Raw genomic sequence first — 12,409 nt, forward strand, 5'->3', positions numbered from 1 at the left:
CAGCAGCAGAACAAACAAACACACAAACAGACTTCTGCATACCAGTAATTCAAAGTAAACTAAATGAAATTAGTATAGCCAAATCTATAACAAAACCTGCGATCGGTTGATGTTGAGCAGTTTTATATTTTGTTTGCGTTGAAGATGTTGAGCACATTTTTCGGTTACATTTGTACAGGCAATCGAAGCCAAAGAGTCACTATAAAACTCATCCTAAAGCGTATCGGGAATGGGTGAAATAAAAGATAGGGAGTAACTATTGCGAATATAGTATGTGTAGGTGTCGTTGTTGAACCATAGATAAATTAAACGTGAAAAAGAATAAACAGGAGAGAAGTCAATAATACTTGTGGATATCTGCTGAAATATAATGGAAGCCACAGCCAAAACCACCCCCACACAATACATATTCCGCATTCAGGCGTAATCTTTTTGCGATTATAATCGTCGCTGAACCGGTACGCGTATCAGATCGTTCGGTTTGATGGTGCAGATATTCACCGTTTGCGAGGACATAATGAGTTTTTTTTGTTAGCCCAAGAAATACTCCTTCAACCGGTTAGTTGCAGCATAACATGGAACCTATTTTGCATGCAAAAACACAGGAACAGGGGCTCGTAGCTTCGTTCTGGAGCATGACTCCAGGCAGCCGCCATGGTGCAAGAGGAGGAGAAACAAACTAACTAGCACAATTCACTAGACAGGGCGGAATATATTTGTTAACAGTAAGAATTGTACAATATCATCTTCTGCGTTAGGAAAATAATTTACATGTTGTTATGTTACTTTTTATACTTTACCAAAGATTACGGTGAGTATGCTGTGAAGCATTCAGGAGGATTACCGAGTATAAAGTGGATATGTAAAAGCAATAGAGCATGTACACTATCTCCAAAACACAATTATACACACATCCACAGCCATGACACATTCTACAAAACGTTGAAAGGAGCTGAAGATCGGGACTAAACAAATTTTCGTAAAATATCAACGCCTATGAGTTTGATAATGAAAATTGTATGTTGTTCGTCTATTTCGTTTCGTTACATCTCTTTGTATAATCCAGAGTATGAAATTATTTTTATATTTGTGGAAACCAAATACATCCAGCATCAGAATAAAACATCGTTGGAATATAAAACAAAGGGATGGTATTGTTTTGATGAGGATAACTGGAAATTTATATTATTTGAGAGAAAGATAATATCCAAGTTAAAATATGATTTTGTATTGTTTTAAAATTTTGAATCCAAGGAGCCTACAGCAACTGTCAATTTGAAAATGTTGAAATATTTCATGTGGTGTTCTGAAAACTCAGCTTGCTACGAAACGCAATTCTTTTCCCGAGAACTTGCAATTATGCGTTGGAAACTAGTGGAAGTGAGTTAAAATTACTCGTCATAGTTAGTATAACTTCAACAATATAGCAGTCCGTTATTTAACGTAAGTTTACCGTCAATTCTGTTCTGAACAGGAAATATTTAAGAGGTGAAACATTTCAACACTAGTGATAGTGGTGAATGTGGTGAACAAAACTCATTGCTGTTTGTCTTCAAATACTTCTAGTAGTTGTATCTGACCCACAATAGAATAGAAGCCTTGCTTAAAGTTCACAATCATAATTGCCGAAAACTGCTACAAAATTGAGTAACATTCGCCGGAGCAAAATATTAGTGAAATGGGTGAAACGTGTGGTTTAACTTCCCTGATATGGCTGCCAATTTCGACCAGCATTTGCAGTGGTTCATTGTGCGATTATGACTACGAGAGTCAGTGAGAAACGTCACCACAAGGCGGAAACAGAGATGCAACTGTTACCACCTCGCCTTCAACTGCACCAGAGGGAGCGAGAGCGAATAATATGAATCACCTCGCCGCTCGGTTCATTCGCACCCGTCGCGTGTACCGAACAACCCAACGACGACTAGACTCAAAAGCGCTTCCGTGAAAATTTCTGCACACGCCGTCTATTGCGAGCCCGCTAGAGTGTGCTGCACGGGAAACGGTTGCGATCAAAGCGAGTGGAGCAGTCGTAGCAGTCGAGTCAAGTTGGTGTGGTTTCCGTGGGAAAGCAGTTAAGTTTTACTGAAAGTGTGGTTTTTCCCAATCCTGGAGGAAGCGAAGTGCAAGTCCCGGTTTTGAGCGAGAGGAGCGAAGGTATGAATGAGGAGTGGGACGTGGTATTAATTCTGGGTGCGAGACCTCCGTGAACGAACGCGAATTAAAAAACGAGATCTTACCAAAATCTTACCGATAATGCCCGGCAACACGCAACGTCGTGGTTGGATGAGGGCGGCTTTGCTGTGTGAACGATGGAAAATCGATCATCGGGGAGCCATATTACAACTAATACACACGGATGCAGACACAAGAGATAGGCCCACGCGTGAAAAAACGATCCTGAATTCTCTGCAATGGCGACAAGTAAAGCAAACCCTTTGATAGAGTAATGGCCACCGCGAGGTTAGAAGTATTCGATTGGCTTGGCACGCACACACACCGCACGCGGCGTACATCCGGAAGTCGGTTTTCGATGGCACATTTCTTGCAGCGGCGGCATGCAATTGCACTGCGCCCTCTGTCTTCGAATGGTGGGCTGGTTGGCACAATGGCGACCCCCGGGGATGCAAGGAAGCCCCCAACGTAAAGAGAAAATCGGCCACATCGCTATTACGCATTGCCTCGGTCGAGGAGGAAATTTGTTCAATTGACGATTGCATGTGGCCTAGAGAGAGGGAGAGAGAGAAAGGATGTAAGAGGAAGAAGAGTGTGTGAGGTTGAAGAGATGTAAGAGGAAGAAGAGGGTGGAGGAAGAAAGATGGGAAGGGATGAAGGGGCAGCGTGAGGAAGAGAGGGAGCGAGAGGGAGAGAAAGAGAAGGTGACATTGTTCTAATCGCAGTTGGCGGAAGAAAAAGCAACTGTAATGGAGAGTTCCGTTGTGTGTGCGTGTGTGTGAAGGTCATGGGTCTCTTCGTTGCAAAACCTAGCAGCAATAGCAAGTTGGCGGCCAGCAGCAGCTTTCGACTCCGAGCAACCAACGCCAACTCTGGGGTACTGCCAACATTGAAGACTGAAGAATTCTTCCGTACCATGGAAAACAGGGCAATGCGGTTACATTGCCGTACACCCAGAGACACGCACACATACCCGTGAGATCTGCCGCGGCGGAATGTGCCGAATAAATGCATAATTAAGTCCATCCCGGAGGATATAATGCGGCCAGGAAGATATAAAAATCGCTTATTTCATATTCGAGTTAACGCTGAGGCATGGATAGTATAGAAGGGAGTTCTGTGTGAGAGAGAGAGATAGTTGGAGAAGGTATAACGAGAGATCAAGGGAGAGAGAGAGTGAAGGGCTACAGACGACATCTTGGACTTTTCATCGAATCCAATTTTTGCTTCCTCGCGCGCGCTTGCTGGCGAGAAAAACCCACACATCACAGTGGCGATGGGGACTCCTGTGTAGATTTGCATCAAAAGGCAGTAAAACAGGCCGGGTTGCCGAGCTCCTCGTGTGTTCGGCTCTGTCTCCGCGTCCTGTGTTTTGTGTGCGTGTGTATCTGTGTGTATCGTAAGTCCCTCCATAATTCCGTCCAGAACATCTCAAGGCCTTCCCCGGTTCCCGTGTTTCCTGAACTCTGAATCCGTCGTGCACGTTCCGGCTCATCCGTGACCAGAACAAAAAAAATACCAACGCGCGCGCCATCAGCGAGCACAATGTCATCCTTTAAAAGCAACACAAAAAATGGTGTACCTAATTTTTATTCCGCAGAGTGTGCGAAAGAGTAAGAGAGAAGAGTGAGAGCCAGCCGGTTTCGCCAAAGATTGTTGGTTGGTTGGTGTGTCGAGAGATATCGAAGCAGAAGGGAGAGAAATAGCGAGAAGCCCCGCGCGCGCTTACAGCCTACTGAATTTCTTTAGAAGAACTAAAGTCGCCCAACACACCACAGAGCAGAAAAGATGATGTCGACTAACACTTGCTTCAAGTGCGACCGTCCCGGTCATTATGCCCGCGACTGCCAGAACGTTGGAGGCGGCGGTGGCCGTGGAGTCGGTGGACCGCGTGACCGTCGGGACTTCGGAAGACGGGAGAAGTGCTACAAGTGTAACCAGATGGGACACTTTGCCCGTGACTGCAAGGAGGATCTGGACCGGTGCTACCGGTGCAATGGTGAGTAGAGAGCATATGATATATTATATTCTTTATAAAAAAATCATTATTTGTAGGTCTCATAGTAGTCATATGTCGTAGAATTTCCAGTGAAGACCACATTTTGTTGGGTTATGTTTGCCCTCAACGCGGTGTCGTCTGACGTTGGCAAGAAACCGGCAACAACCACCATGTTGTGTTGTGCCGTCTGCGTGCGTGGCGCCTGTTCAATTTTGTGTATTGGTGTGTTATGTCGTCACGCCGCAATCGTCCATTACGCGTTGCAATCGCAATCTTTTTTTCCTCGTCCGTATAGCGAAGGATTTTTTCCATTACTGTATCGAAGACGGATTTTAGTTTACCTCATTTGAAATAGGAAGAACTCCATTTCATAACTGGTTTCCATTGCGAGAGTTGGCACACGCACACGACGCACCCCAGTTGCCGGTTACCGGCTCTCTGCGCTTGTAGAACACGCAAAACATACGCAGCCGATCTGGTAGTGTGTGCGTGTATCAAAAATCTACCGCCAGATCGCGCTACCATTGACAATACGCACACAGCAACACCGATTGATGAAACACGAAAATGGTGTGTTCTGTTCTTGTTGGAAAATGTGTGTTTGTGTGGAGCGATAGCTATGATGGCCGGCGGCAGCTGCGGCGATCTCTTCACACTTTTGTGTGCCAAAACCCACCCCACGGGGGAAATCGCAAAAATTATATTGCGTCGTTGGCATTTCTTGTTCGGCCGGCGGGTATTGGTGGACGTTGAATAGTACCCAGTTCTATTGCGGACATTGCTCACGGTTGTGAGCCTGAACCTGTATATGTTCAACACAATGAATAACTTAACTAACTGTACGATGAATATGTGTTTCATTCTTATCTAATATAAGGAAGTAAACGTTGCCGTACTCCATGGGACTTTTGATAGCCATGATGTGGTGAGGCGCATATGTTTTTCGCAATTTCTACTTTCAGTTTTTTCAAGGTCTGCCTAATTACGCCAGCACATTCTATCCCCCACCGTTCCCACCATTGACTGACATGGCAACGTGTAACAACGTGTACCGCGCCACCACAAGAGCCAGGGGTTGGCAAACTTCCATCTATCGCCTGTTTTTTAGGCTGTATTGCATGGTTTTCATCGTTGTCGAGCAGAAAATTGTAACTACGGTAGATACATGTTCCTTACCCATTAGTTCCTGCATCTTGTGCGCACTGAGCTGCGAAGTGGAATGATCAATGGCGTTGATTATGCATACATACGCAAAACCTGCGGATTTGAGCCGTGTTTACCTGGAAGCAGAAGAATAGAAAGAGTAGACGTCTCGGTTATAATTTTCCTCTAGCAAATATTTCCCTTCCCCTAAAACGGGGTGATTGTACTTGTGAGCTGTTGAAACCTGAAATTAATCGATGCAATTTAATCGATCGTCAACACCCCCGGCGCACCGCTACTACACTACTGTGGCTTACTTTCCTGTGTCAACGGTTTTCTTTTATCGATTAATATGCATCTTGTTCGTTTTGTGGTGGAAACAGCTTTCACGAACAGACACACGCAGTAGGCCAGTGTGAAAAGTCCGTGGGTATAATTTTGTTTTTTTCCTCAAACACACGTCAGTGCGGGGGGAGAGTGAGTTGCCGACCGATTGTGGGCGGTAATGACGATGATGATGACGAGAGTGCCATGATGTGTGTGGTACATGCGCGCCATGCAAGAAGCGCTACATCAGCATCATAACACGAAGGCGCGCGCGGTCCGCAGTCTCTCACTGCTGTCTTGTCCGTGTTTGGCGTGCGTGCGTGTGTGTGTGCGGGAATTTTCTCTTGTCTCTGTTAGATGTTGAAAGAAAACTTGAGCCTTTTTACAGTAGTGGATTTTCCAGAACTAAATAATCACGTACGCTACTTCGTAATATCTCAGGAAACTTGAAATATTGATTTATAAATTTCATTGCGAGAATAGCTCTCATATTGCTATGTTTGTCTGGTCCGCGACGGTTAACAACTAGAAAACAGAAATTACATAGTTCCGGTACTAACATACGGTTCACAGTCGTGGACGTTTTCCAAAACTGGCGAATCCTTCTTAACGCGTTCGAGAGGAAGATGATCTGATGGATTTTTGACCTACCATGTATAAAGTCCTTTTTAGTTCTTTGAGGTCTGGGGACAAAGTAGACGTTTGAACGTGTGCGATTAAGAATACTTCTGCTATGCAACAGGAGCAGGTGAATAGAACGTTTGATTTGAAACCGTTGACCTCCTGATATGGCTCGGTTATCAGTTATAGCATAAAACTAACATTTTATTGTTTTATTCCAACAATCGCACAAGTATAGCTGCTTTGTGATAAGAAAAAGCATAGTCAGATAGAGACCGTACCCATTGATAAGAGATAGCTAAATTGCATGATCCTGAGCCCAAATGGGAACCCCTGCAGAGAGCAGCAATACGTGGAAATATTGAACAGCCACGGTCTCCTATTGCTAGTAACTAAATTAAAAACGGACGCTTTACTAAATTATTCTGTTTTTACTTCATCTACTATTTACAGGCAGCGGTCATATTGCGCGCGATTGCAGTCTGTCCCCGGATGACTCGTGTTGCTACAACTGCAACCAGAGCGGTCATCTGGCCCGCAACTGCCCGGAGAAGAGCGACCGCGACATGAACGTGTCGTGTTACAACTGTAACAAGAGCGGCCACATCTCGCGTAACTGTCCGTCGGGCGACAAGTCGTGCTATAGCTGTGGCAAGATCGGCCACTTGAGTCGCGACTGCACAGAGAACAAGGGTCGGGATTAGAAGTCGGGTTACTCGTCGTGGTGTGGCAGTAACAACAACACTGCGGCGTATTTCCGCTTGCCACATCAGTCCTCCTCCTCCTCTACTACGGCAGCAGCAGTAGCTGCGAATGCATCAACATCTCCGCATCAGCAACAGCAGCAGCAGCAGCAACAACATCATCATCATCACCAGCAGCAGCAGCCGCAGCACATGCAACAACAACAGCAATCGCAGCAGATGAACCACCATCAACAACAGCCACCAACGGCGCCGCCACCCCACCATCATCATCATCATCATCATACGCATCATCCAGCGGCGGCGTCGGCCGGACCACTGCACGGTATGCCACACGGCGGACCGCCCCATCTGCATAACATTGCTGCACATCAGCAGAACCACCACCATCCGCAACAGCAGCCACCCCCGCCACAGCAGGGTCCCCCGCACCAGCATTATGCACACCCGCATACCCAGCAGCAACAGCAGCAGCAGCAATTGACCTTTGCCGAGACGACCAAGTCGACCATTCTCAAGACGGCGACAGCGGCCGGCGGTGGTACTGGTGGAGCGGCCGGTGCGGCAGGTTACGTTCTGCAGGAGAATTATTATAATTCAGCAACGGCGGCTTCGTCGGCCGCCGCACTGATCGGTCACTCACCGTACGGTGTTGGAACGGTTGTTCCACCGATCGGTGCCGGCACTGCTGGTGTTGGTGCCACAATATCGGCTAGCAAGCCTCGATTCAAACTCTAGGCACGAGGACGAGAAGGGTACACATATACAGTCAGCTGTATAAACCCCTTTTATGACAGATGAAAAGAAGTAATGCTGATGCGAGCAGGGCTAGATTGTTAGGAGGAGACTAGGATTGATGGGGAGGTTACAGTACGCGGAAAAAAACAAGAAAGTAACACGACCCCGGAAGAGAAAAAAACAACAAAAAAACATGAAATGAAAACTTCATTTATTATAAACAAACACTATCCTTAAATATTATTGATTAAAAGAAGAAAAAGAAACAAAAAATGAATACAAACACAACAAATCAACAAAATATGCATTATATTATACACACTCTCAAAACGAAACGAAGCAGTAGCAAGGAAGACACTCTAGTAGCGAAGGGAAACGGAAAATGATGGCAAACAACTAAACACACCCCTCTTGAATTCGCTCTCACACCTCTTCATCGCGACGAAATTCACGTAGTTTGAGGAACTGAAAACCACTCCGAGAATGTAGGCTTCAAATCCGAATGATTGATGAGAGGACCATTAGCTAACCATCGCCGAGGATTTACTATTTGGCAAGGTGTGACATCTGTGTGTCATCAGTACCGTGTCAGATGCGCATCCACTTTTTTCAATGTTCCCCAGCAAGGAACGGTGTATCGAGAGTAAGCAATGATACACATTATATATTGCCTATGTTTTCAATGGGCGCCGCATCTCAGTACGTGAAAAAGAGAGGCTTACATTAAAGAAACTTTCGCATAGGAAAAAACATGTTCCACGGGTGTGCAGTAGTACCGCTTCTCTCAGCTGGTAACTGGGAAACAGAATGAACGAGACACAGTGAAAGAGGGAGATGCTTTGAATTTGGGCCACATTTGTCTGTTGTATTGTCACGATTTCTTTTAAAGCGAAACTGCTAAAGTGTGGTAGGGGTTCTTAAGAAAGTGACAAATCCTTCAAACACGGAACGCAGTTAATCTGTGCGAAATATGAAAGTTTTTTTTTAAAGAGTCCACTGATAATGTCTTTAAAAAATCCTTTGCGGATGTAAGCAGCAACAATAGTAGCAGCAACAGCACCCGTGTGTGCTATAGCTATAGCGACGGCAAAGGACACACAAACAAGCAGAAGCGAAGGGAGGACAGAGGTGGTTTGTTCTCTCTTTTGTGTGAAGCGAAAAGGAGGTGTGTTGGGTGGGCAGCGTATCGTTGTTATTGGGTTGCGAATGCGGCATAGGTATGACCTTTAATTAAGCATACCGATTTGCAGTTGGAAAGGCAAAGGCGCAAGCAAAACCAAGAGCATATTTGTTGTGAGTGTGTGTAGTAAGCAGCAGCAGCAGCAGTAGCAGGAAGATTGGAGCACTAATGATGGTGAACATTGAAGAATTTTGTAATAGTGGTTAATTTGAATTATTGTGCAGATGGCGAAAACAAAAAGAAAAGTAATCCTAACACGAAACAAACAAAAAAAAAACACATCCTGTATCCTGTTGCTTTTGGTGTTTGGGCGAAAGTAGATGATGTTCGCGTGCGTGTTATAATGTCCGATGGTATGGAGAAAAGTGGCAAGAGAAATCTGGCGACAATCTGCGTCGATAATGGATGGGTGAGTGTGGTTGGAAAGAAGCGAACGAGAAGAGGGCGCAGCTCTTCCCATTTTAATTACCCCCTTTATTTTGTAGTTGTGTAATGAGATACGTATGTGTGTGTTTGTTGTAATCGTGACATGAAACTAACGCACAACTTGCTCCGTGTGTAAAATGTAACAACGTCAACTGTAGCAAACAACAATACATAAGTCCTTTTTGGGGGGAGTAGAGATTTACATGATTGAATAATGTACGTGTATGTGTATGCTTGCATTATCGTTTTAGGTTCCACAATTTATATTTGTCCAACACAGCCGAGGATGAGGCCCCGCGAATATCGCTATTCACACAGAGAACAATTTGTCGCAACATTCATCCTGTGTGTGGGTGCGTTAGTGTGAAGGTGCATGCACACACCGGCAAAAACAAGCATCATTCCCCGGGGTATGCATTTAAAAACAAATATCTCACACATAATCTTTTCCCGCAATGAGAAGCGAGGACGAACAATTAAACCACAACCCTTTAAAGAAGACAAACCAAGCGAAACGTAAATGAAACTCTGATCTTAAATCAGCCTTTTAGTGTCCGATGTACGTCTACAAAACACAGTGTAATACTCAATTGATACAGTCATATAACGAAAAAAAAAAATTAAAAAGCATAAAAACGTGAAGAAAGGCGAGTATAAATGTGAAGGAACCAGGAGGGAAAAGATGATTAGGTCACTACAGAGAAGCAAGTGCGGCACCACAGCTAATGATCATCGGGTACAGAACTCAGTCAAGGGAGCGAAGTTACGATGGTTGGAGTTAGATTGAAGAATTTAAAGTAGTCGACCAACTTTTACCCCACACGTAGCAGAACCATATAAACCCTTAGAGAACGCAAAAACGTGTTTATATCGTTTTCATCGAAACGTCCGGTAATAATAGCAAGAGAAAGAAGGGAAGGTAATGCGAAACAAACACAAATGAAAGTAGATCTTGGCGGGATATAGTAAGTGAGTTGAGTTGTTTGATTTTCACTACGATGCGGTTTTAGTTTTAGCGGGAGTTGTAATACGCGAGTACTGGCAAAAAAACAGCAGAGAAGAATTATTTCAAAGACGGCACACATCCGTATGAGATGTGTACATCCGTATCCACATTCTTCTCAATCAGGGTAGGAAAGGAAAGGAGTTTCGGTTCTCACAACGATGCTAATTGATTGATGTTTAGCAACTGTGATAAAACAGCATGAGAAAGAGAGGTAATATTGTTGATAAAAGCCGAAAGTGTTTGGTTGCATTCAAAGGAGTTGTACCAACAAGCAAATTAGCAAAAGGTCAGCGTAGAATTAATCAAGCAGATAAAACAAATGGCGTGATGGAACTGCCATGTTGAGGTTTTGTTGGGGCTTTATTTATCAGTATATATGCCGTGGATGTTTGTGAGAATTAAGGCAGTCATTCAGGGGCGTGGTACTACAGAAAGGACGGTATTTTAATGTGGGAAATTCATATTCACTAGTTCGCTAGTGGAGATCCTTTCGTGGTGTATAGGCGACATATTGGAAAAGACATTCCGGTATATTGGAAAGATTGTTTTTTTTACTTCCATTCCTCCGTAACGTCTTCGTATTATAGCAACCCGTCCGGAAAAAAGGAGAAACCCGAAATACGCGGCATTAGTACAATTAGAAGCGCGTTGAAAGATTCACTTAAAAAGAGAGCAGCAGTAAAGAGAATCGTATTTAGGTAACGAATCTCTAGATCTCGTTAGTGTGAACGGTGGAAAAAAGCAACCGTGAAACATTATTCCGCTTTAAGAAAAACAAAACGACGTACGGCTTTACACGTTACTTCCGCGTGTTGTGGATTCTTTGTGTACTGCCCCAAGCAGAGTAACACAGCACGTGCAAGCAGAGAGATACACTTAGCTCGTATATTTTTTCGCACAACATTGAGGTGAACTCCAGATGCGCGCACACAGACCGTTGTTTTGGATCTGGAACAAGCAATGAAGAAGGTGGGGCGTCGATGAAGAAGAGTGCACTCGATCGAGGAAAGGCAAACAACAATATGAACCTGAATTAAAAACAAAGAAACATACTAACCAGTCACTTTTACACGGGGGAGCAAACAGACGTTAGGGACTTTCACGCGCGCATGGTGGAATTCTAGCAGAAGGAACTCTTTCTATACACGCTGTTGGGGGGCATTTATTGAAGACGAGGACGATGATGGAAGGACATCCTCCGGGCCCACCGTGTCCCGCGGAAAAGGTGGAGATTATTATCCAAATAGGTAAAAGAAAGCGCCTTTGAAGGGTGGAAAGCCATCCCGCGATAATGAGGATGGATTAAGGTGTGTGGGGAGGAAATCAAGGAGATGGGGAAAACTAGGAAGAAGAGAGAGGCAGAATCTTTTGGATGATTTCCTCACGTTTGTAGCAAGGCAGACAGTAACCAGCCGAGAGAGTCCGAGTTATAAAAGGAGCGTGGATTATCGTTTTATGATAATCTCGAATTATTTTTCATAATATTTACCGTAAGAAATGCCTGGAAGAAGAAACGCGAACGGCTTGGGAAGTAATTGGAAAACGTATGCGGAGTCTGGACACTCGAACACTCGAATTGCGCGGAATGGACTGATGGAGATGAATTAGTTGGAACCGCGTTAGGAAAGGGAAATGAATTAGAACCGCGCCCACGTACTTTGAGGGGAGAGTAAACATGGGGGAAAACAGCAGAGCGCTCTTAGCCTCATGCAAGACTTCTGCTGTGGGCAAAGCCAAACAAAACGCGAGTAAGGAATGGGGTTTGTTGAGTTTTTGTGCAGAACGGCCTTATTTTGGTGTATGGATTTCATGTCCGTCTCGTAGCTTTTTTCATTCCCCTTGTTAGCAAATGTGATCACGTTCAAAACGATGAAATTATGAGATATTGCCGGATTCCGTGTCTAATACGAGGACCGGATTTGGCGCGTGGTATACTGCCGAAGTGGGGGGAGTAGTGTTGTCTGGGCAAAGATTTTTACTGATCGCTATCAGTGACGGAGATTAGAAACTAAATTTACGTTTTAAAATCTACTCATCTTCCTTCTACTCTTTATGTACAACCATGACATTTACTTCATGCGAAACAAAGG

General features: G+C 44.5%; 2 protein-coding genes across 2 annotated transcripts; both read left to right on the forward strand.

Annotated features, from left to right (window-relative positions):
• The first annotated feature begins 1,980 nt into the window (after positions 1-1,980).
• On the forward strand, positions 1,981-6,969 carry LOC128303259 (CCHC-type zinc finger nucleic acid binding protein). Its single transcript, XM_053040152.1, has 3 exons — positions 1,981-2,157; positions 3,776-4,174; positions 6,719-6,969. The coding sequence occupies exons 2-3, from the start codon at positions 3,964-3,966 to the stop codon at positions 6,967-6,969; spliced, it is 462 nt and encodes a 153-aa protein (XP_052896112.1). The 5' UTR covers positions 1,981-2,157; positions 3,776-3,963.
• Positions 6,970-7,158: 189 nt separating this feature from the next.
• On the forward strand, positions 7,159-8,077 carry LOC128303258 (mediator of RNA polymerase II transcription subunit 23-like). The gene has a single exon (XM_053040151.1). It carries the CDS (start codon positions 7,162-7,164, stop codon positions 7,705-7,707), a length of 546 nt encoding a protein of 181 aa, XP_052896111.1. The 5' UTR covers positions 7,159-7,161; the 3' UTR covers positions 7,708-8,077.
• The last annotated feature ends 4,332 nt before the right edge of the window (positions 8,078-12,409 follow it).

Source organism: Anopheles moucheti, chromosome 3, assembly GCF_943734755.1.
Source record: "Anopheles moucheti chromosome 3, idAnoMoucSN_F20_07, whole genome shotgun sequence".
In the NCBI taxonomy this organism is placed as follows: domain Eukaryota; kingdom Metazoa; phylum Arthropoda; class Insecta; order Diptera; family Culicidae; genus Anopheles; species Anopheles moucheti.

Excerpts from the sequence above, each read along its gene's own strand:
- LOC128303259 (XM_053040152.1), top strand. The coding sequence starts at position 3,964 with ATGATGTCGACTAACACTTGCTTCAAGTGCGACCGTCCCGGTCATTAT. Across the intron at positions 4,175-6,718 it reads CCGGTGCTACCGGTGCAATG|GCAGCGGTCATATTGCGCGC; the intron begins GTGAGTAGAGAG and ends TACTATTTACAG.
- LOC128303258 (XM_053040151.1), top strand. The coding sequence starts at position 7,162 with ATGCAACAACAACAGCAATCGCAGCAGATGAACCACCATCAACAACAG.